This window comes from Aquarana catesbeiana, linkage group LG11 (assembly GCF_042186555.1).
Source record: "Aquarana catesbeiana isolate 2022-GZ linkage group LG11, ASM4218655v1, whole genome shotgun sequence".
NCBI lineage: Eukaryota > Metazoa > Chordata > Amphibia > Anura > Ranidae > Aquarana > Aquarana catesbeiana.
The window spans coordinates 90,468,216-90,492,977 of record NC_133334.1 but is presented as its reverse complement, the minus strand read 5'-3'; the positions used below and the strand labels follow the sequence as shown (position 1 = coordinate 90,492,977).

Genomic DNA, 24,762 nt, shown 5'->3' with positions numbered 1-24,762 from the left:
GAGAGGAACTAGGTATGGATTTATTCTTTTTGTTCCATGAGAAAACCTTATTGGAGTTGTAATCCTCCAAATCACGTTTAAATTTCCCCATCTTAACACTAATGAAAGCATCCTCATCTTTTTTAGTTTTCTCTTTCAATATCTCAAGCCATAGCTGTGGAATATGAACTTGAAAACTGACAATATCTTTAATGATAGCTTGGACTTGCTGGGTAAAGATATTGAGCTTATTGGCTCTATGGAAAATGAGTATTCCCATCCACTTAGTCGTGCAGAATTCTGCAATATTGGCCCATTCTCTAGTATTATCTGCGCTAAAACCGCTAGGGCAGTCTTTAGTTACTCTTAGTCCTCTAGGTGAAATTTTCACATCAATATATTGTTGTAGAAAGAATTTATCCCACCACTGAAAATTAGTGGTGTGGATTATTCTTTCAAGTTGTTTAAATTTGCCACACAGACTGTGGCGTATTTTACCTGAGAGTTTCACAGTGTCCGAAAAAGTAATGGGGGAAAGTAAGGTATACATTTGTTCAAGGGTCGCATACCTATTGCTTGCTATGGCAGAAACAATATCCATGATTGTATGATCAGACACCAAAAAGCCGATAAATAAAAAGAAAAGATAGGGGTGGGGGAAGGGAAGAGAAAGGAAAGGACGGGCAGAGGGGGAGTGGTGTAAAAATTGTTGTAATTATACAATAACCAGTATGCAGCACAAGAGGTTTCAGCAGAATACAGTATACAAGTAAAGGCGCAGAGAACTGGAAATGACAATAAAAACAACAAAAACAGGGGGGTAGGGAGAGAACTGAAGTCTTCCCTGTCTTACGATAAATTAAATAAATAGTGTCCACATGTATACATCCATAGAGAAAAAATGTATCACATTATCACATGTGGGGCATGATCTCACAGTCATATGCAGATAAAGGGATTCAAAGATCCAAGGGATGGTAAGTCCACAAATAGGGCTGCCTTCATCAAGAAACGAAACCACATTCCAAATCCTAAGGAGAAACAGAAGAGAGAGGCGCCTCTGGGTGTAGACTAAAAACAGATTTTATTCATAAAAAGATAGTGATGGTCAAACTCACATGTTAGAAGTCATCAAAAAGGCATGAGAATGTGAGCAGGTACTGGAGAAAACATCATCCATCAGGAAGTCAGATCAGTCAAACAACTCCTGGCTGGGGGCTCTGCCTGTGTGTGAGGAGAGGTACCGCTGAGATGTATGGCCGGCCGCAGCGGTGACAGATCACAATACAAGGCAGAGAGCATGGAGGAAGGAAAACATCCGGCGAGGAGTGATGACGTCACAGATCGAGCGACGCGTTGCAGGGCGTACGGGCTGTGGTGACAAGACAGCCGCGCCCCTTCATCAGGCTATAGATGGATGGGATTGGATTGCTTAAGAAGTAGGAGCTATCTTTTTATGAATAAAATCTGTTTTTAGTCTACACCCAGAGGCGCCTCTCTCTTCTGTTTCTCCTTAGGATTTGGAATGTGGTTTCGTTTCTTGATGAAGGCAGCCCTATTTGTGGACTTACCATCCCTTGGATCTTTGAATCCCTTTATCTGCATATGACTGTGAGATCATGCCCCACATGTGATAATGTGATACATTTTTTCTCTATGGATGTATACATGTGGACACTATTTATTTAATTTATCGTAAGACAGGGAAGACTTCAGTTCTCTCCCTACCCCCCTGTTTTTGTTGTTTTTATTGTCATTTCCAGTTCTCTGCGCCTTTACTTGTATACAGTATTTTGCAGACCTCACTTTTTGTCACAAACTTTTGAAAATTGAAAAAAGAAAAAAAAAAAAAGTTTTTCTTGTCTTTCTTCATTTTCAAAAACAAATGAGAGCTGCAAAATACTCACCATGCCTCTCAGCAAATAGCTTGGGGTGTCTACTTTCCAAAATGGGGTCATTTGGGGGGGTTTGTGCCATCTTGGCATTTTATGGCCTTCAAAACTGTGATAGGTAGTGAGGAGTGAAATCAAAAATTTACGCCCTTAGAAATCCTAAAGGCGGTGATTGGTTTTCGGGGCCCCGTACGCGGCTAGGCTTCCAAAAAGTCCCACACATGTGGTATTCCCATACTCAGGAGAAGCAGCTAAATGTATTTTGGGGTACAATTCCACATATGCCCATGGCCTGTGTGAGCAATATATCATTTAGTGACAACTTTGTGCAAAAAAAAAAATTGTCACATTCCCACAACTTGTGTCAAAAAATAAAATATTCCATGGACTCAACATACCTCTCAGCAAATAGCTTGGGGTGTCTACTTTCCAAAATGGGGTCATTTGGGGGGGTTTTGTGCCATCTTGGCATTTTATGGCCTTCAAAAAACTGTGATAGGTAGTGAGGAGTGAAATCAAAAATGTATGCCCTTAGAAATCCTGAAGGCGGTGCTGGGTTTTCGGGGCCCCGTACGCGGCTAGGCTCCCAAAAAGTCCCACACATGTGGTATCCCCGTACTCAGGAGAAGCAGCTGAATGTATTTTGGGGTGCAATTCCACATATGCCCATGGCCTGTGTGAGCAATATATCATTTAGTGGAAACTTTTTGTAAATTTTTTTTTTTTTTTGTCATTATTCAATCACCTGGGACAAAAAAAATAAATATTCAATGGGTTCAACATGCCTCTCAGCAATTTCCTTGGGGTGTCTACTTTCCAAAATGGGGTCATTTGGGGGGGTTTTGTACTGCCCTGCCATTTTAGCACCTCAAGAAATGACATAGGCAGTCATAAACTAAAAGCTGTGTAAATTCCAGAAAATGTACCCTAGTTTGTAGACGCTATAACTTTTGCGCAAACCAATAAATATACGCTTATTGACATTTTTTTTACCAAAGACATGTGGCCGAATACATTTTGGCCTAAATGTATGACTAAAATTGAGTTTATTGGATTTTTTTTATAACAAAAAGTAGAAAATATCATTTTTTTTTCAAAATTTTCGGTCTTTTTCCGTTTATAGCGCAAAAAATAAAAATGGCAGAGGTGATCAAATACCATCAAAAGAAAGCTCTATTTGTGGGAAGAAAAGGACGCAAATTTCGTTTGGGTACAGCATTGCATGACCGCGCAATTAGCAGTTAAAGCGACGCAGTGCCAAATTATAAAAAGTGCTCTGGTCAGGGAGGGGGTAAATCCTTCCGGGGCTGAAGTGGTTAAAAGAAGAAGATACAGGTCTGTGAGAACCAGAAATCCTGCTTGTTTGTAGGTGACCAAATACTTATTTTCCACCATAATTTGCAAATAAATTCTTTCAAAAATCAGACAATGTGATTGTCTGGATTTGTTTCCACATTTTGTCTCTCATAGTTGAGGTATACCTATGATGACAATTACAGGCCTCTCTCATCTTTTTAAGTGGGAGAACTTGCACAATTGGTGGCTGACTAAATACTTTTTTGCCCCACTGTATCTATGGACGCTAAATAATCTTCTTTTCTCAGAGATTTTATTATTGAACGAACCGACTCCATACGGAAGGACCGGACGTTTACAAAAAAGTTGAGAGCCTTGGAGGTCCAAAATGGGCCTTACTTCCCCATTTGGTTTCGGCACGGTAAAAAAGTTAGAGTAAAACCCCTTGAATCTTTCTTCGTGCGGAACCTTGACAATTACCCCGTTTCAGCAGATGCTGCAAGGCTAGGAATAGGCATTTCTTTTTCTCTGGATCCGACGGGACCCTTGAGTACAGAAAACGGCTTGGAGGGATTTCCCGGAACTCTATTCTGTAACCCTGTGTTATAGTGGAAATAACACATCTGTCTTGGACCAGATCTTCCCATGCATCCAAAAACAGCTGAAGCCTGCCCCCCACCCGTGAGAGCGGGGGCGTCCCTTCATAAGGTTGCTTTGGAGTTGGACTTGGCTGGCTTTTGGTTCCGGGGCTTCCTCTGACCCTGAGGTTTTTTAAAACCTGACGGCTTAGGCCATCTATACCGCTTGGGGGAAGAAGCACTAGGTCCTGGAGCATTGGGAATTTTATAAGAGGGTTGCTTAACTCTCCTTTTAGTAGGGAGGAGGGCACTCTTTCCTCCAGAGATCTTTTGGATATATTTATCCAGATCTTCGCCAAACAAGCGTTCTCCATGGAATGGAAAAGCTGCAAGTAGCCTCTTGCATGGAGTCCAAGCAGACCAGTTCTTTAGCCACAAAACCCTGTGCATATGTACGGACAGTAACGCAAAACGAGACATCTGCTGAATTGAGTCTTTCAATGCGTCCAGTGCAAAACAAAGCATGAGGAAGCTCCGACAATTCCTCGGAAGGTTCCTACTGACAAGTCAGATTTTTTATTAACCTTTTAAAACGGTCTTTTAGGGATTCGCAAATCCCAATGGCTGCAACTGCTGGCTGAACTGCTGCACCAGCCACCGCAAAGGAGGCTTTTAATAAGGACTCTAGCTTTTTATCGTCCGGATCCTTAAATACCTGGGCATTATCTACTGGGCAGGTTAAACTCTTATTCACTGAAGAAATGGCGGCGTCCACCAAAAGTGTACCCCATCTCTTCCTGAATTTCTCCTCCATAGGATATAAGATAGAAAACCTTTTTGGAGGCAAGAATATCCTGTCAGGATGATCCCAGTCTGCGTAGATCACCTGCTCCAATAGAGGATGCAAAGGGAATGCTTGGGAATCTTGCTGAGGTCGCAAGGATCCCAAAGTAGAACAGGAGAGTCCAGACTCCTGAACCGGAGGTAACTTAAACCCAACTCGTACCATCTCAGTCAGAGATTGGATAAACAATTTCTGGGAATGGGAGGCTGAAATTGGCTTCTCCGAACCCGAGTCCTCAGCTGAGGATTCTTCAGCCTCTCCTACTTCCCGGTCTTTTATGGCCACCTCCTTCAAATCCTCTGCCCACTCTGGTTCCAGATCACCTGGACCCATCTGGCTATAAGAGTCCTGATGCTCTAGTGATTCTCCACTTGGCTCAGGCTCAGGGGAGGAAGATCTATTACACTTCTTCCCTCCCTGTGTTACAGAAGCAATCATGCCAGCTATTTTACCTTCAAGGCCTGGCTAATGCCGATGCCAAATCATCCTTTGTAACAAAAGCCGAGGCAGGAATATTGGTGGTGGCCGCTATGCCTGACAAATGCAATGGCTCAGCCAGGCCAGATGCCGCAGGTCTTTCAGGGGAGACTGAGGCTGCATCAGCATGGGGCTGGTCTCCTGTTTTCAAGGAAGGTACTCTTACCCGTGCTTGCCCTGCTCCCTGTACCTCGTTTTCTGGAAGACATTGCTTACATACGAGAAAAAAAGTACTCCCCACAAGCTGAAACCAGTGTTTAACCTATTGCAACTGTGTCCAAAAACCTCCAGACTCACGTGCCCAAGTATCGTCCTGTGTTGTCCCAGCACACGCCAGGAGCTCCAGCTCCTTATAAAGCCTGCCTAGTAGTGGACTGAGCGCATGCGCACTCCTGCACGACCAGTGGCATGCACGGCGCATCTGCCGTGCCCAGACGCACGCCGCGCATCCCTGATGCACATAGCAGCGGCGCACGCGCACACCAATGGCACGCACGCCAGGAGCGCATGCGCACACCCGCCATAAGTGCGCGCCATACTTGGCAATCTGTAACTTTCCAGACACAAGCAAAGGCTTTCCAGTGGCACAGAGGGAATATATATATTATATAAATATATATAAAATTTCCAAAGGGAGTACTCACCATCCCAAGCAGCAGGGCCTGTCTTATCAGGCCCAATCTTCCCCCATCACGGTGGGTAGCGCCTCTGAGGACCTTCAAGGACCAGGTCCACCATTCTTTGGGGGCCACACCCTTGGACCTGTAAAGCAGCTTCTGGTTTACCTTGGGAAAGTTATGACCAGGAATACCAATTTAACAAGGGTCCAGTGCCATATAGGACACGTTACAAGCAAAACCTCGCTCTTGAACCGAGGCTCGGGTACCATCCACTTTAGCTATCTTATGCCATCCAAATGGATCCGATTATAACATCCTCACTGGGACATTATTTGAAGAATTTTTAAGAGCTTCAACAGCCATGACCATCACCTTCAAGACACTGGTGAAAAAACTGAGGTATTTCCTGTATAGGAGGGGTTATATGGAATCACCTAAAGGTAGCGTATAACCCAATTAGTCATTATTATGGTGCTCTGTGTCCCGTGATGTACGATAAAGAAATACTGCTTTCATAGCGATCGTACGATAATCAGATCATTCGCACAGAGCTTACGAGAGCCGAGCTGATCATGATCACATTATTCTTGTACGATACTAGATCGTACGATTTTTGTTTAATCACTACAGTTGTCATCCGAAATACACTTTAAATAGAAATACACACTACAACACATTACATCACTTCTGAATTTTTAATCTGTCCTACGAGAATTTTCGTAACTTTAGTAAACTCTTCACATTCGATATGCGACTAGCATGCAAAAAAAGAAAAACAGACGGATTTTCGGATCGTGTGTAAGGGGCTTTAATTCCATTTTTAATTTTATTTTTCCATGTGAGAAAGCAGTTAACAACTTATTCTCTTAACACTTAACTCTTTTAAGTGACCGCAACTAGGGGTGCTACATAAATCAGTGTGTTCAGTTTGTTACTACTACAGGTTAAGAATTAAATAGTGCTGCTGGGTCCAAGGATGAACATTAAAAAGAGTACTTGGGTGGATGGCGGCCTGACAAATAAACTGGCAGGTGGAGGAAAGGAACGGTGGTCTCAACTATTAGAATATAAAATATATTCTGATTTAAGTGGAAGGTAGAATGTTAATTGGAGGATCATTGGTTTACAGTCTAGTCTGATACCATTGAGTGTATTGGAAACATTGTCCTATAGATTGCTGGGTATCCATAGGCTTGCAGTCCTACTTTGAAGATCTGGGCGCTGTGCAGGTGCTCTTGATTTCCCACTCATGATGCTTTAGCAGCTACACGCAACTTAAAGTAGAAGGCAAAAAACTCCCCCCCCCATTTTGGTTAGAATAAAGAAGGGTTAGACCTCTTTTTTTTCCCCATCTAGGTCTCATTGGGGAGATCCCACTTCACTTTTTGTTTCAGGAAGTGAGGAAACCCCTCCAAAGTGAGAAATTCCTAAATTAGTGTCCCCAATGGAGGATTTCCCACGTATTTCTGTTTTGGCGACAACTTAAATTTGATATTTTCTTTCACTCTTCACTTGGTAATAACAGCAAACAGGACAAAGAGAGGGTGAATGTCCTTAATGGGGGCACAAATGGCAATAAAATGAAATGATAGGTGATTTATTCCCTCTTCACTCTATCCAAAACTAAAAAACATTTTGCCTTTAATTCTACTCTAATGTGATTCACCATTTTTAACGCCAACTCTTCTGATACCCAGAGAGCAGCAGTCTGCATAGCGCGGGGGAAATCTTGCCAGGGCAAAAAAGAAAAAAAAAATCACTAAACTGAGCTGACCACACACTCTGTAGTACATTTTTGAGCTTTCCATTAACTTTTAAGCATGGAAGCATTCCACCCAGTTTCAATTATTTTTCAGTTTGTGTATTAAATTTTTGGGTCAATTTTAATCATCTAGTTCAGGGATTATCAACTCGGGTTCCACCAGAGGTCTTCCTCTCAGATAAGTTTCCACCGATACAGCTGATCATTTTAGCGATCTGAAAAGGGAATTTTTCCCAATGACCACAAATGTACGGAGCATGCTTCCCACTGACTATCACACTAACTATCATATGAGTTGTAGATTTAGTAATTTTTAGCAGGGGTTCCCTAAGCCAGAAAGTTATTTCAAGAACTCCTTTGAGTTAGAAAGGCTGATCTAGTTACTTAAAACTGGAAACCATGGATAGCAAATTGCTGTGGTCAAAAGCTGATGAAAAGCTAAAAAAAAAAAAAAAAAACTGTGTAATGCCCCTTTCACACATATGGACCGTTTGTCCGTTTTTCATCCATCCGTTGACAAATAAAAACGGACATCAATGCATTCCAGTGGAAAAATGGATGACAGCGACTGAACATCATCTATTTTCATCCGCTTCCGTCAACATCCATTTTTTGAATGGATGAAAGCCCTATTTTTTATCCGTCAAAAAAATGGATTGGACGAAAAACAGATGTAAACTGACAAACACTCAGTTTTCATCTGTTTTTTTACATTGGCTGTTAGGGGCAACCAGTCACTGTAAGGTGTGTGTGTGTGTGTGTGTGTGTGTGGGGGGGGGGGGGTTGTGGCAGAGAAAGTCAGGAGAGCAGTTTAGCAGTATATACAGTGAGCGGCCAGAAAAAAAGTGACTGAGCTGATAAAACAAACTGAAGGCATGTGTGAAAGGTGCCCAAGATATCAAATTTATGACTAGCACAAGTCTTCACACTTCGTCAGACATGTAACAAATGGTAAATGATATTGGATTGCATCAAGTCATCTTTAGCTCACAAATTACTGTGCCACAATAAAGAAAAAATTATTTGGTTTATTTTGCTGGAAAAAAAAAATGTTTATTGACTGAACTGTCCATTTACTGCAATCAATTTCTAAAAGATACTTGCTTTGTTGATTAGCTGGTTCATCTAACTTCACCCAAAATGATATTGGCAGAGGCCTGCCTTATAAAAGATCTGACTCTTTTCAAATCAATGGGTTTTAGATACCTTTCAAAGATAAAATATAACAGGACTATGCTCCTGAACACTTCATTGCGGGGCTGTTTATTTATCTACCACAAGCCAGGCAAAAAAAATGTAGTGAAGATGCCATGTACTCTCTGCAGGGCACGGCAAACTCCGTGGAGGTGAGCACAGAGAGGCAAGGCTGTATGTGACTGACAGATCACCAAGTCTGACATATCAGTCTGATACGCCTCTGTCTGCAATCTGTAGAGTAATATTTCCATGTGTGATGCCCTTAGACAGAGGCAATGTTAATCTTAGTTTCCCTTTGATAGTAAGGCCCCTTTCACACGGCCTTTCCGATCAGGTCTGCCTGTCAGTTTCTCAGGTGGACCTGATCGGACACTCACTTCACTTCTATGGAGCGGTGGATGTCAGCGGTGACATGTCCGCCGATATCCGATTCCGATCCTGTCTGTTAAATCCAGACGGAGGGAGACCCTACCTTCCTTTCATTTGGAGGATTGGATGAAAACAGACAGGCGGTCTCCGTTTTCATCCAATCTCCCCATAGAGGAGAGCGGGACTCTGACAGGTTCGTCACTGCGCAGTGAGCTGAGATGGACCTGTCATCCGCCTGCTCAGCGGGGGATTATCAGATAGATCCCCTGCTAAGCAAAGCAGAGTTCGTAGGGTGGACCATCCATGTGAAAGAGCCCTTACAAGCCGACACTATTCACTGCCTCCAGCTGTCAGGCCCGGCTGCCATTGATATCTATGATCCCCACCAACGATCCGATACCACAACATCACAGTGTGAAGCCGCTTTTATTACTTCCTGTTGTGGCATTCCTAGGCCTGCAAAATTTTTCAGACAGCTGCTGGGAAGATGGATTATAGGTGCCCTAGACCTGCTACCTCAGAACTACACTTCTCAATAGCCCTTATCCTACAGGTCAAGACAGCTACACAGGTTTTCTGGGAAAGAAATATATTAATGCATGTGGAGAGGGACAGGGATAAGTTCTGATGAGTTCTGCAGTCCCACAGATAACATAGGCTAGGACTGAAAACATTCTTTGACTTTCAGTGCAGCAAAGGCAGTGTTGACCAGCAGGAAGTTAGGAGCTCACAAGATTTCTGGCAGAATCATTAGGTAATTTTCTTTACTTACCGCATTTTAAAAAGGATAAAACATAGGGAAACGTGCATGTATTGCAGAAATGTACTGCTTATCTAAGGCCTCAACACACAGGACGTGTTTTTTTTTTTTTTAACCCTCCTTGAAGCCAGCAGCTATGCTGAAGGAAAAAAATGCCTGACACTTGTAAAAGTGTCTAAAGCTTTTAGGAGCTTTTACAGGCGTTAAGCTCTTGGGTGTTAATTCATTTCATTGGCTAGAATAAATAATTCATTCCGAATTAATGCTCAAGCACTAGCATTAAGGCACATTTAGCAGCTTTTAGTAGCGTCAATCGTTTTTTCTGCCCAAACACTGCTGCTCCTTTACACACTGGCAGTGTTTTGTTTTTTTTTCCTGCCTGTAAAAGCCTATGTGTGCATTGACACATAAACTAACATGGAGGCGCTAATGAAGGAAGAGGGGGGGCGGGGACTTTATATGAGGCATCGAACATGGAGGGGCGTTTTGGAAGCAGGACGCCACTAGAAGCAGCTGTAAAAATGTCCAGTGTGCACGAGGCCCAATTCTCAGACTGAGGGCAATGTTAATTTACTTACAGAGGATCGCTGCAACAGGAACCTTTTAGCAGAACAGAAGAGCTGAAAAGTGTCAGATCATCTTTCATTTTGCAATCGATATTCTTAGTAAATTGTTAACTTTCACATTCAGGCTGAGAACTTATTTGATGGCAGCAATGAGACATTATCTCATAATTAAAACATTCAGCAGTACACACACACATGACTCTTGGACTTTACACCAAACAAACTGGGGGTGCTCTAGTATTCAACAGGTGAAGACAAATATATACCAAGTATCATGCAGCGAGGTACAGAAACTTACCCAGAGACCAGTAATCAAGTCCTGGGTGGGGTGTGTATACAGAAAAGAATATGAGCAGAACAAAAAGTGAGGACAATGTTAATTCTTTAGGTACACAAACAGCAGATGAACCAGACCCTACATTTAAAATGAAAACTGATGTACGTACAAAAGAAAAAATAAACTGCCTAAAATTGAAAAATCAGTTATGGAGAAGCACTCAAGCTTCATATGTACCTGGGGATTTAAATGAAACACCGCTTTCATTCCTTTGGTGAATTCGGAGAACAAATCTTGGTTGCAAACCAACTGAATCTATGCAAATGAAAGTGGTGTGGGTGGAAGATAATTTGGGACACAGAACCCCTGTTCTTCACCTTCTAAACACTGCAGGTACATATGTAGCCAGTGTATACATGTTACAGATGTCTCCCTATACTGTGTTTTTGTTATTTTCTTTCATGTCAGCCTTGCCAGATCTTGCCTACAGTACTGGGCAAGATACGTAATCTCAAATGGCAATATATTTCAGCAGTTTAGGAACACAATCATCCTAAATTAAAGGATAATTATCATGAAAGATATGCAGGCCGTCATTGTTATACTTTGCCTATAGAAATAAGGAACTGGAACACTGACTTAGCTGCAAGTATTACAGGTCTGTCACTCAAAAGGTACTGTAGTCAAGAGAAGAACAGAGAACCAGCATTTTAAAATTAGGCCAGCAATGGAAGCCCCATGTTTCTCTCATTATTTGTTTAGGTTAAAAAGTCTACTCTATATGTGCACATTATGTTAGCTGTTTAGAAATAAAATAGTAAACTTAAAATGTATCTTTTTAATTTTGGATGGAGTAGGAAATGGTTAAAGACCCCATCTGTGTTCAATTAAAAGTTCCCTTTATGTCCCAGAAAAATCAGGACGTGAAATGAAATCTCTTCAAAATGAGGGGAAATCCTTTAGGTGGCCTCAATGAATAGGTCCCCCCCCTGCCTACTTTTCCTGATGCAAACCATAAAATGTTGGATTTCTGTTCACTTTCTTGCTGGCAAAAACAGCAAGGTAAATAAAAATAAGTATAAAAACTGTGCTAAAAAACATCAAATAAATAAAGGAAAGCAGCATTTAATATGCGCTACACAACACAAACATTAATGTAAATGAGTAAAAAATTGCGCGATTTTTACTCAAAAACAGCAATGTGTTGGTCTTCTCCCTGCCTGCCAACCTAGATGATTCTACAACTTTTCAGACTGCAAGGGAGTGACCATGGAGGAGCAGATGAGCGCACTCTTTACCTAACCCGTTGGACAACTGTCACCAGTGACAGATTCATACATGATGTGTGCAGTAGAGATGGCAGAGGCAGGATCTGTGGCATGCTGGCTCATAGTCAAAAGAATCTCAAGCCCGATAGTGTAAAGTTGGGGTATAGGGAGGGAACCTATGAGCAAGGCAAAAAGTGTGAAGAATAGAGCTCAGGTATGTGCAAATCATATAGCCAGACCCCGGGGACATGTGTTTTTTTTCTTACATTTAGCTTTGATGCGGACAAGCAGCAAGGTTTTTCTTTTATGCGGTGTGATTTTTATGTCAGTATTCAGTGCGATTCTGATGCAATTTTGATACGATTCAGGGATGCGATTGTTAATACCTTTTTGTTTAATGTAAATTTAGTACAGCTGCCATCTTCAATCTTCCTTCATATGCTAGAAATGCCATATCCAGCCACCTCTATGCAAATCTGCCTTCCAGCCACTTCTATCCAAATCTGTCTATGCGTCATATTCTATGTGAACAGCTATCTGAGAATGCTACTAACGCATCGGATCAAAATCGCACCGCATAGATGAGAATGCCCTTCATTGAAAACCATGTATTGTCAGATGTAATGCAAATCTATTCCTTTCGGATAGCATTTGAATTGCATCAGTGTGAACCAGAAGTAGAGCAGACACCAGAGCTTGATTTGGCTGCTCAGCATGCGCTTGTACTGAGCAGCCAAGTGCTTCCGTGTGTGAGGGTAACCTGAAGGAATAAAGATTTTTTTCTCATTGGGGCTGGCACCAAATTTACTCTGTCAGCCGATGCGCTTCTGCTGAGCATTAAGAGAGCTTGACACTTTCCTTTCCTGATGAGCACCCAATTGGCGCTGGTCATTCTCTGCATGGTCTCTCCCCTCCCTGCTAGTCCCTGGGTGTGGTGCTGGAGACAGGGAGGGAGGCGAGTAGGAGATAAATAGCGCAATGTTAAAACCCGATTTAAAAACGGTTTTGGTTAATTTTATTAGGACAAGTAGATTGGCACTCCAATTTAGTCCCTTGGACAAGTAGTTGTCCAGGCCAGCTGTTTCTGGTTCTGCTTTTGCTGGATGGTTTGCATCAGGAGCAGGGATGCTGCAATAGGTATACTCTTATTTTTACCATGAGATGTCATATAGTTTAACTTTTTAGGATGCAGAATATACCGTATTTACGAGACTATTCAATGTTAACTCAACATTTAAGAGTAACATTTACATCTTGCATGTACAATTTGGGTAAACTATGCCCAGTATTGGTGCCTGTGTGGAGTGCAAAAAAAAAAAAAAAAGGGAGGAGCATCTCAACAATTTATAATCAGCAATAAGGTACTAGTGAAAGGGCTATTTTCTACAGTGCACTAAGCAGATTTCATAGGACAGCTCAGATTTATCAGCCTGTAAAAGAGAGCGAATGTAAAATGTAGTCAATTCTTCTACACATGTCAGTGCTTCTATAAATCATAGGCTTCCACATATATTTACAGATGTATGCAGCAGAAACTTCAACAGAATGATACAATGCAGAAATTGCCTTTACTTTTTAATTTCATGCTGTCCCAGTGGAAAATCTGCAGTTTTGGCACCTTCTATGCTGCAGAGAATTACTCAACGTGGCAGTGACTACAGTCAATTTATTACTACGCTGCAATATTAATCCTGACACGGACAGAGCTGGAAAAAACTTTATTTTATCCAATTAGTGAGTTGGTACATGGCCAAGTGTTCTTTTTCAGGTGACAAGCTATCTTTAGGTTATCTTACCAATAATTCTGAACACAAAGCAATTTGCTTGCTTTCTGAAATTGATGTGCAAATAATAATATGCTTCTACATGCCCCCAGTCTGCTGGTATGAAATCCTGCACCTCTGGGTATCTTTATACTGCAGCTAACTCTGAACAGATTTTCCTTGTGCTTTTATGGATCTGACACTTTATGTAGACAGAGGGGGATCTGCAGCACAACTGGCCCTAAAGTGATCAACTTGCTACTTTAAATTGGCAGATCGTAGAGCAAAGACAGGGACAGATGACAATTGCGCTTTGTGCTACATTCACCTCCACTACTGACCTCTGTTTTTAGGCACATTTACGAGGGATATAAATTCTCACTGTACACGTTAAGCCCAGAGAATTTATCACACAAACTATTTATTCATAAATACTGGACAGCCAGGTACTTGGTAACTTAAAGTGATTTTAAACTCAAAAACAAAATTATGTTATATATTGCAGCTTATTGAGCCTTAGATGTGGTGGCTGCATTAGTTTTCTTTTATTGGGCTTTTTTCCCTTTATTTCACCTGGTGATCCAGCCAGTGGCACACCTCCTGTTTTAAAGTGATTGTAAAGTCTTGTTTTTTTTTTTTATTTAAAAAAATAAAAAACATGTTACACTTACCTGCTCTGTGTAATAGTTTTGCACAGAGCAGCCCGGATCCTCCTCTTCATGGATCCCTCTTTGTTGCTCCTGGTCCCTCCCTCCTGTCGAGTGCCTCCACAGCAAGTAGCTTGCTATAGGGGCACCCAAGCCAAGCACCCAAGCCGAGCCCATTCAGCCCTGCCCCTCTCTGTCCATTCAGACACGGAGCAGCCATTCGGCCCTGCCCCTCTCTGTCCTGATCAACTAACTGACTTTGATTGACTGTAGCGGGAGCCAATGTCTCCCCTGCTGTGTCTCAGCCAATCAGGATGGCCGAAGGACTTGTGGATGTCGTTGGACAGAGGGGGGTTTAGGAAGGTATTAGGGAGGCTGGGGTGGCTGCCACACACAGAAGGCTTTTTATCTTAATGCATAGATTTTATCTTAATGCATAGAATGCATTAAGATAAAAAAAAACCTTCTGTCTTTACAACTCCTTTAAAGCGGATGTAAACCCTCCAATATACCGAGTGAAGTGAACAGCCTCAGATGATACATAGAGATGAATCAAATCATTCTACATAAGTTTTACATGTATATCTGCTGTCTTCAGCTTTATATACGGTTTAGAAAGTGCACATCCTGTTAGATTTCTCACTTCCTCATTCCCCTGTAGGAGTGGATTATTGCTAGACACTGAGACAGGACACACCCCCTCCCCACACATGCAGAGGTTGCCTGTGAATAGTTTAGCAGTCTGCTTGAAGAGAGATGAAAAAAAACACTGCATATATATGTACCCAGGTCAAATTTCATGAACTGGGTTTACATCCACTTTAAGGTGTCTGAATTCTGGAAGCAGTAAAGCAAACACCTTCGGACAGCAGAATTGGCAGTCTGGGGGAGGGTAATGTTAGACTGGCAGATTTAGATGTGCTTGAGTAACAAATTAAACCTGAACTCCAGCTAACACTTTATAAAGCAGTTCAGCAAAAAATTTTTTCCTTTATGGATAAAAGTTTTACATACATCAAAAAAGCTGACCATTGTAAGCACCCCTGTCAGTGTTCAATTTTTTTTTTTTATCAACCCTCTAACTGCTACCTTCTCTGGACAGCTTAAAAGGATTTTGAAAAATAACAGCCTTACTGGCTGAATCGCCAGGTGAAATAAAGGACAAAAGCCTAAAAAAAGGAAACCAATGCAGCCACCACCACGAGATTTGGTTAGCCGCAATTTAAGACATTTTTGTTTTAAGGTTTATTACTGTTTTTAAACCCACTCTCCCTTACATTCCCTGGCACACATACAAGATGCCAGGCATCATTTATGATACATTGTGGTCATCCCAGATATTCACCTGCTATGGGCACATAGCCGACACCTTGCTGGTAGACTGTAGGCATTAACACCACAGGTTGAGACTGCATCAACGTTGCAGCTGGCACAGACTGGAGAAAAAAAAACAAAAAAAAAAAAGTGGTCAAACATTATAAGATACGTAAATAGAACACAAAATACGTTTGATGTAGAAGTTAGTTTTGCTTCTTGTACTGCAGTTGTGTTTGCTTTACAGTGTATGGAAGAGTTACAGAGTAAAGAAATGGTTTAGCCCCCCATTTTTTTTCCTTCCTGCATACTTGCCCTGGGGACACAGCAGGTAATAAGCAGGAGATCTTTTTAAACCAAGGATTATTTCCTTTCAGTTGTCACCAGAACAGTTGCCCTCATAGGAAGATTTCCCCTCACCTCCTGTTTCTGTAACATTTCAAGTGTTAGATTTCCATTCACTTTCTGTACCAGTGATAATGGTCACCAAGACAGATAGAGAGGGTGATTCTTCCCTGTAGGGACACAAAGAGCAATAAAAACCCGCTACATGCTATCACCTCCACAGTATAAACAAAAAAAAGTTTTGGTTTGACATACCCTTTAAAGCGGTAGTAAAGTAAAAAAAAATTTAAAAATTCTAGTGCCCAGCAATTTAATACGCATTGCATACTAGTACTGTACATTATGAAAGACTGAAGAACAAAGCTCTCTAGTGGCGTGCTGTCACCGCCGACAGGGCTTCCATCTTCATGTGATCTTCCTTCAGGGTCCGCAGGCTCTGGCCATTTGAATGACCAAGCCACGATGACGTCACTCCGACGTCACGATGACGTCACTCCGGTGCACGCACACAGGAGTTACGGCCGCGGCACAGAGTTCTGGATTGAAGGCACATTCAGTGTGTCCTCATATCAGAGCGCAGTGTGCATGCATCAGTGATGGCACCAGGTGCTAAACAAGCAAATATCTCCTAAACGGTGACCGGTTAAGAGATTAATTTACCTACAAATAAGCTTCATTATAAGTTTACTTGTAGGTAAAAGTCACAGAGCGGAGCTTTAAAGTGGTTGTAAACCCTTACATATACCCAGTGAAGTGACTGGCCTCAGGTGATACACAGAGATGAAAAAAATCCTCCTACATAAAGTTGTATCTGTTTATCTGCAGCCCTCTGTGTTCTACATCTGCTCAACGTGCTAAATTATAAAGCTTGTCAGAGTTCAGAAAAAAAAGGGGGCAGAGAGCTGAAGTTACACTCTGTAGAGTTTAGTGAGGAGAGTTCTGAGAGCTGATTGTGATAGGAAAACTTGTAAGAAGTGAATCATGCTGATATCAGATGAAAGAAGCAGCAGACAAAAGTTACACTTAGTGCTCTTAACTGAGCCAAGTACACACTGTAGAGGGATATGCCTTGTTCATATTTCATGTCTGAGGTTTACAATCACTTTAAGTGTACAATTTAACTATGGTCATTCCAAACTTCTTTGGTCTTAACCCAAGCTGCAGCCAATGTGGAACATGTCCTCTCCTTTGTGGCTCTGTTAAATACAGGACATGGCCGGGTCAATATATGGTGCCACACGCCAACATCACACATGCATGGCAATCAAAGGTCACCGCACATGCAGCTAGAAGGACCAACTGTCTCCTGAACGCATGGCGCGACCCCACACAGATAGGTGGGGTGGCGCAATGCGATCCAGAGAGACTGACGCACAACCATGGCAACCAGAGTGAAACGGGACATTCTCCTCGTGGTGGGGGGGAGCCCACCCCACAACATACCGTGCAATGCAAGGGTCTCTGCGCCAGGGGACAGCACAGAAAACCCTCTATCTGTGTGGGGCAGCACCATGCATTCCGGAGACAGTTGGTCCTTATAGCTGCAAGTGCGGTGACCTTCGATCACTGCGCATGCGTGATGGCGCCTCGCCTGTGCGGAGGCATGTGGTGCCATTTATAGACCTGGCCATGGCATGTATTTAACAGTGCCGCAACGGAGAGGACATCTTCCACACTGGAGCCTGGGGACGCCAGGAATCTATTAAAACCTCCCCATTCCTTGTCTGTAGGTCCCTCGTTTGTGCCCTTTATGTCAAAACCTGGGGATTTTAGTGGCCTCATTTGAAATGAACACGTGCCTCTGTTTGTCCCATGGGGAATACATACTGTGTAGGGAGTCTGTCAAGAGGCTTTCAAAATCTGTTCATCTTGGCCAAAGACAAAGTCATATGAGCTACTAATTAGAAGAAGCGAGCCAAGTATGTTGGTATTCCTGATTTTTAGCTATGCTATATATACACACGCACACACACACAAACAAATATGACCCTGGACCAACGTAAAACAGTATAGATATTTATTTTTTCATGTCCTTGATGTCTTACATTTGCGGCTCCTTTTGAGGTGGACCTCCGTAGGGGTGTCTCTAGCTTCAGGGGCAGTTGGCTCTCCAGTTTACTTGTCCTGCTTACCCTGTGGCAACTGACCCCATCCAGGTCTCTTACCATTATGTGCACTATCATACAATATGCTAAACGGTATGTTGATTATTGTATTGATTATTTGCTAAAATCATTTAAGTTCATTTTTTTCCTTCTTTAATGTACACACAGCACCCCATATTGACAGAAAAACACAGAATTATTGACATTTTTGCCGATTTATTAAAAAAGAAAAACTGAAATATCACATGGTCCTAAGTATTCAGACCCTTTGCTCAGTATTTAGTAGAAGCACCCTTTTGATTTAATACAGCCATGAGTCTTTTTGGGAAAGATGCAACAAGTTTTTCACACCTGGATTTGGGTATCCTCTGCCATTCCTCCTTGCAGATCCTCTCCAGTTCTGTCAGGTTGGATGGTAAATGTTGGTGGACAGCCATTTTTAGGTCTCTCCAGAGATGCTCAATTGGGTTTAAGTCAGGGCTCTGGCTGGGCCATTCAAGAACAGTCACGGAGTTGTTGTGAGGCCACTCCTTCGTTAATTTAGCTGTGTGCTTAGGGTCATTGTCTTGTTGGAAGGTAAACCTCGGGCCAATCTGAGGTCCTGAGCACTCTGGAGAAGGTTTTCGTCCAGGATATCCCTGTACTTGGCAGCATTCATCTTTCCCTCGATTGCAACCAGTCGTCCTGTCCCTGCAGCTGAAAAACACCCCCACAGCATGATGCTGCCACCACCATGCTTCACTGTTGGGACTGTATTGGACAGGTGACGAGCAGTGCCTGGTTTTCTCCACACATACCGCTTAGAATTAAGGCCAAAAAGTTCTATCTTGGTCTCAGACCAAAGAATCTTATTTCTCACCATCTTGGAGTCCTTCATGTGTTTTTTTTAGCAAACTCCATGCGGGCTTTCATGTGTCTTGCACTAAGGAGAGGCTTCCATCAGGCCACTCTGCCATAAAGCCCCGACTGGTGGAGGGCTACAGTGATGGTTGACTTTCTACAACTTTCTCCCATCTCCCAACTGCATCTCTGGAGCTCAGCCACAGTGATCTTTGGGTTCTTCTTTACCTGTCCCACCAAGGCTCTTCTTCCCCGATAGCTCAGTTTGGCCGGACGGTCAGCTCTAGGAAGAGATCTGGTCATCCCAAACATCTTCCATTTAAGGATTATGGAGGCCACTGTGCTCTTAGGAACCTTAAATGCAGCAGAATTTTTTTTGTAACCTTGGCCAGATCTGTGCCTTGCCACAATTCTGTCTCTGAGCTCCTCAGGCAGTTCATTTGACCTCATGATTCTCATTTGCTCTGACATGCACTGTGAGCTGTAAGGTTAGGCTTTCCTAATCAAGTCCACTCAGTATAATCAAACACAGCTGGACTCAAATGAAGGTGTAGAACCATATCAAGGATGATCAGAAGAAATGGAAAGCACCCGAGTTGAATATATGAGTGTCACAGCAAAGGGTCTGAATACTTAGGACCATGTGATATTTCAGTTTTTCTTTTTTAATAAATCTGCAAAAATGTCAACAATTCTGTGTTTTTCTGTCAATATGGGGTGCTGTGTGTACATTAATGAGGAAAAAAATGAACTTAAATGATTTTAGCAAATGGCTGCAATATAATAAAGAGTGACAAATTTAAGGGGGTCTGAATACTTTCCGTCCCCACGGTAAATGATGATGAACATATAATAGTTTTTCACTATTCTTTATATGATGTCCTTTATAATGCTGTATGCCTTCTATTGATAGAACTATTATGTGAATACAGATCTCCCTGTTATTACCCCTGAAGAAAGGTGTTTAAAGCCAGAAACACATCGGTTACATTGGAGACAACCAAGTATCTGTATATGCATCACATTTATTAATTCGCTACTTACCATATGCATATGTCTTTGCACAGACATGTTTTTGTTGTTATTTTCTTTTTCTTTTTGTAACAAAATGTACTTTAAAGATTTGGTGTTCTTGTCGCCTTTAAAGTCCCAGACCCAAGGGGGACATTCTTGGTTTTCAAATCAAGATTTCTACAGAATATATACCTTCAGTGGAATGCCTTAAAGCAAATGATGCTGCCTTATTTTCAAGTATTATATGAAAGAAGGTAGCCCATCATTCCTACAGCATTGTCCTCCAACATTTCCAGTGGCCATTTGTGACCAGCCTAGAGAGAATGCAAATTTAAAATGATGTGGATATAACTCTGCATGCAGAGCCCTGGGCCTGGACTGCTTTAAGTGGAAATAGGAGGTAATCTATACTGGAAAAAATATCACAGCATAGCTCTCAAAGAATAGTAGAAAAAAAAATCGAAAGGTTTCATCTGCAAACCTGACTAATTTCCTGGATGTATTTAGCGATGTGGTTATTTTCAAAATTACTGCCGTATAAAAGCCACTGATCATATCATGTTAAGAATAGATAATCAATTGCATAGATTCTGGAGATCTGAGCATAAATGTGTACATTATGTAAGAGAAGGAAATAAGTTCTCACCGTGTACGACATAACCAGGTTGATCATGCCTTCCTTGTCATCTCCTTGCCTGCCACTCAGACTAAACCATTCATCTACCACCTTTCCTTCTTTTAACGATTCTGGAATAGTGATGTGTGTCCATGCAATGCGGTCATCCATGGAGAATGCTCTCTGCATGGTTAAAAATGAACAATGTTAGGTATAGAAAAAACAAACAGTAATTACCATTAGTGCCAAATCTGTATAGTTCCAGGCAAACTGCTAATTTCACATTTAAAAAATGAATATCCAGTAGTGCCAAATCTGTATAGTTCCAGGCAAACAACTAATTTCACATTAAAAATGAATATAAAAAAGATTTCTGACCTGCTTGTAAAATTCCTTTTCTTGGACACAGGCTCTGGTAAACCTTGACCACAAGGGGAGAATGGCCTTTGACCCGCATTGTACTTGAAAAAAGGAATTTTACAGTCAAGTCAAAAATCCTGATTTCTTAATCACACAGTACAGGACATAAGGCTCCTTCAAACCTTTACTGTGGAAAAGTCCCTAAGCAATAAAAGGTAAGGGCTGCACAACACAGCAAACAAAGCTAATAGCCTCGAAACAACCAGGCCCCCAACTCAAAACAGCGGTATGAAGCACCTTATAGTCAAAGCAGGCATCCACCTGGTAAAAAAAAAAAAAAATTAGAAGAAGAGCCACAAACTGGAAGTGCTGCTCACCCACTACAAATCACAGGAGCTAATGATGCAGGGGGGGAAAGGAGATATGTAAATATGCATCCTTGATGCCCATTCATGCTAAAAATTCTGCTTGCTGTAGCAATGCAATCACAGACTGGGACAATTTAATCCAGAATATTTGGACCTGCAAGAAGGTGTTGAGAGCCTTCAAGTTTAGGATGGAGTGAATGTTGCCAATGGACTTCAGAACTGTAAACAGGTTTTAATAAAGGCCTGGAAACCATTGCTCAGAAGGAACTGGCACAATAATTCCTTAAGAATCAATCTGCTGTAGGGTAGTCTGGAGGGCCACAGAGAGGCAGAAAGGATGGAAAAGGGGAAAGGCAGTAGGAAGTAAAATGCCAAAATTTGCCCAAATGACAACTCTCCTAGACCCAAAAGGTCCAAAATGCCCCGAGTCCAGGTGGCTGAAAAAGTCAAAAAAGACTTCCCCCACTTGTAACAGTGGGGATGACTCTTCATTGCGAGGAGGCCTAAGCGTAAGACATCCAGGACTTGCAATAGAACTGAGTGGAGAACTTTTCAGGACAGGAGAGAAAGCAATTCATCCAAGACCCAATAGTGGCAGATTTTGTCATAAGCACTGAGTAAGAGTGCTTTTTCCACCTGTTCTCTGTCAAATTAAATCTTAAGCGTCTCTTATAAACTGTCTCTGTGGAGTAAATCCGCAGCCAGGGAATATTGTGCATCTGCATTCACATGAGAGCCAGGCGAGAATTTTGGTCCAGACAGTCTGCCAAACTGTCTACAAGGCTAACTGTAGAAGCTCCAATTTTTTTTAAATACTGAGGCACTTAGCAAGACAATCCAGAGTTGAGTGCTATGCACTTAATCCAGATTGCCAGAGATTAGCAAATGGCCATAAACACCACTATCAGTTACATGGCCGAGCTTGACAGTACACAAGAGGTTTTAAGGAGTGCCTCTAACCTCTTTTTCACCATGAGAACTGGGACATCCTCAACTAAAACCGTAATAGACTTGTTGAGGCAGGAAATAGCTGGATCCATCATAGCACTTTCAACTTTTTGTGGTAGGCCTCCTCCACTGGCTATTGCTATGCAAACCTCTTCAGAAGCATATACATTTTGTTTCGCCTCGGCCAGTTCTTGTACAGCCCATCCTGTACTAAATGGTGAACCAGAAAGGCCCCATTAGGTTTCTTAGTCTTGGGAGGGGATTCTATATTGGTGACCTTGAGTCCAGCAGGTGGCGATAGTTCCTACTTTAGATTTAAATCTGCTTAATATAATTTTGAGAATAGAACCGATTGACCCAACAATACACATACCATAACATCAGTGGGATAGCTAGAAGGACATAACCAAGAAAATGACAAAAAAAACCACATATACAATAGCCATATAAGCATTGATATAAGCTGTCATGGTTTATCACAGAAAGCTTGGTGAAAAAATATACATAACCCCACCTAGAATTCAAAATTAGCTTGAAAGAAGTGTGACTATAGAGGAGGTAGGCTAACGTTTAAAGCCATAGACTAATTCTTGTTCACCGTAAGTCCCGATATCCATGTAAAGAAGTTCAAATGTCTAAGAAAAATTAGGTATAATCGTAGGGCTGCAACTAACGATTATTCTCCTAATCGATTATTCGGCCGATTATTGTTTTCGATTAATCGGATAAAATCATAAAAAAAAGTAATGTGCCATTTTTTTGTTAATTTAAAAGTAATGACAAAACTGAGTGCTACACTCAAACTGCAGAATAAAAAACGTTTAACATCAACATTACACACCAATGACGGGGCACTATTCCTCCCGGGAACACCAATGACGGGGCACTATTCCTCCCGGGAACACCAATGACGGGGCACTATTCCTCCCGGGAACACCAATGACGGGGCACTATTCCTCCCGGGAACACCAATGACGGGGCACTATTCCTCCCGGGAACACCAATGACGGGGCACTATTCCTCCCGGGAACACCAATGACGGGGCACTATTCCTCCCGGGAACACCAATGACGGGGCACTATTCCTCCCGGGAACACCAATGACGGGGCACTATTCCTCCCGGGAACACCAATGACGGGGCACTATTCCTCCCGGGAACACCAATGACGGGGCACTATTCCTCCCGGGAACACCAATGACGGGGCACTATTCCTCCCGGGAACACCAATGACGGGGCACTATTCCTCCCGGGAACACCAATGACGGGGCACTATTCCTCCCGGAAACACCAATGACGGGGCACTATTCCTCCCGGGAACACCAATGACGGGGCACTATTCCTCCCGGGAACACCAATGACGGGGCGCTATTCCTCCCGGGAATACCAATGACGGGGCACTATTCCTCCCGGGAACACCAATGAAATCGTTGACGATTTTCATTATCGATTATTATCGATTAAACGCTTCAGCCCTATGAGTAGAGGTTATGTACATTGACACGTCATCCACGAAAAATGCACACATATGTTCTTGAGATCCACACAATATGCCCTTAATATCAGAATTACAAAAATAGCAATGGCCAATGATTCCATTGTAAATGCAAATAACAAAGCGAACAAGGGGCAATCTCGTCTCTTTCCTATCTGAAAGCCAGTGTTAATTTTGTCGACTAAAACATTTTAGTCGACTAAATGATTATTTTAGTCGACTAAAACAACTGAAATTACTAAAATACGACTAAAACTAAAATGACATTTTAGTCAAAAGACTAAAATGGGACTAAAAGTAAAAGACTAAGACTAAAACTAAATTGAAATTTGACTTCAAAATTAACACTGGTCTGTAAGTGCATGTTCATAGCTCAATGCAATAATAAATAACATATCAAATTTTTTACTCCAGCAGTATATAATGCGTTTGCAAATTGTAGAGAATTGTTAAATTAATGCATTATTGAATTACACCCATTCGATTTTAGACGACTAAAATGAGTTTTAGTCGACTAAAATGTAGGACATTTTAGTCAACTAAATACAACTAAAATGAAAACAATTGCAGAAGACTAAAATGGGACCAAAACTAAAATGCCCATTTTAGTCCTAAGACTAAGATTAAAACTCAAATCGAAATTTTCTACCAAAATTAACACTGGAAAGCCATTGGGTCTGATTTATAACCTTTAAGTGAGACTTGTGTCACTGGGGTTGAATACTGGGCCTGCAATATCCGAAAAAAGGAGGGACCAAACCCCATTATATTCCAACACATAAAACAATGGTTCTTACTTTAAACAGACGCTCACCTCATCCTTTAAAGCCTTTTCCCCCTTCACACATTTTCCCTGTCTGACTACATCTTACTACACCTACTATAGTTTTTTTTTTTTTTAAACACATGCAAAAATGCCTGTAATACATCTGAAAAACACCTGAAAAAAATGCTTCAATATCACCAGGAAGACTGTTTACGCTTTACTCAGGCGTGAATGCAGGCTAAGCATTTTGTCTTAGCTTGGGAGAGATCTACGCCGAGTTCTCAGACTCTACAGATTC

At 41.9% G+C, this 24,762-nt stretch overlaps 1 protein-coding gene across 4 annotated transcripts in view; it reads right to left on the bottom strand.

The window, feature by feature from the left end:
* TOLLIP (toll interacting protein) overlaps nt 1-24,762 on the bottom strand; it is a 149,280-nt gene that overhangs the window by 38,573 nt on the left and 85,945 nt on the right. For 3 of the 4 annotated variants that reach the window (XR_012236544.1, XM_073604734.1, XM_073604737.1), the window contains exons 4-6: nt 20,560-20,712; nt 15,641-15,731; nt 10,639-10,659 (exon numbers count right to left, since the gene is read on the bottom strand). Coding sequence is in view for 3 of the 4 variants with exons in the window: in XM_073604734.1 (XP_073460835.1) it covers nt 10,639-10,659; nt 15,641-15,731; nt 20,560-20,712 (265 nt within the window). In the remaining variant the exon portion in view is untranslated. The remainder of the gene's footprint in view (nt 1-10,638; nt 10,660-15,640; nt 15,732-20,559; nt 20,713-24,762) is intronic. The other variant, XM_073604736.1, reaches the window with a different exon arrangement.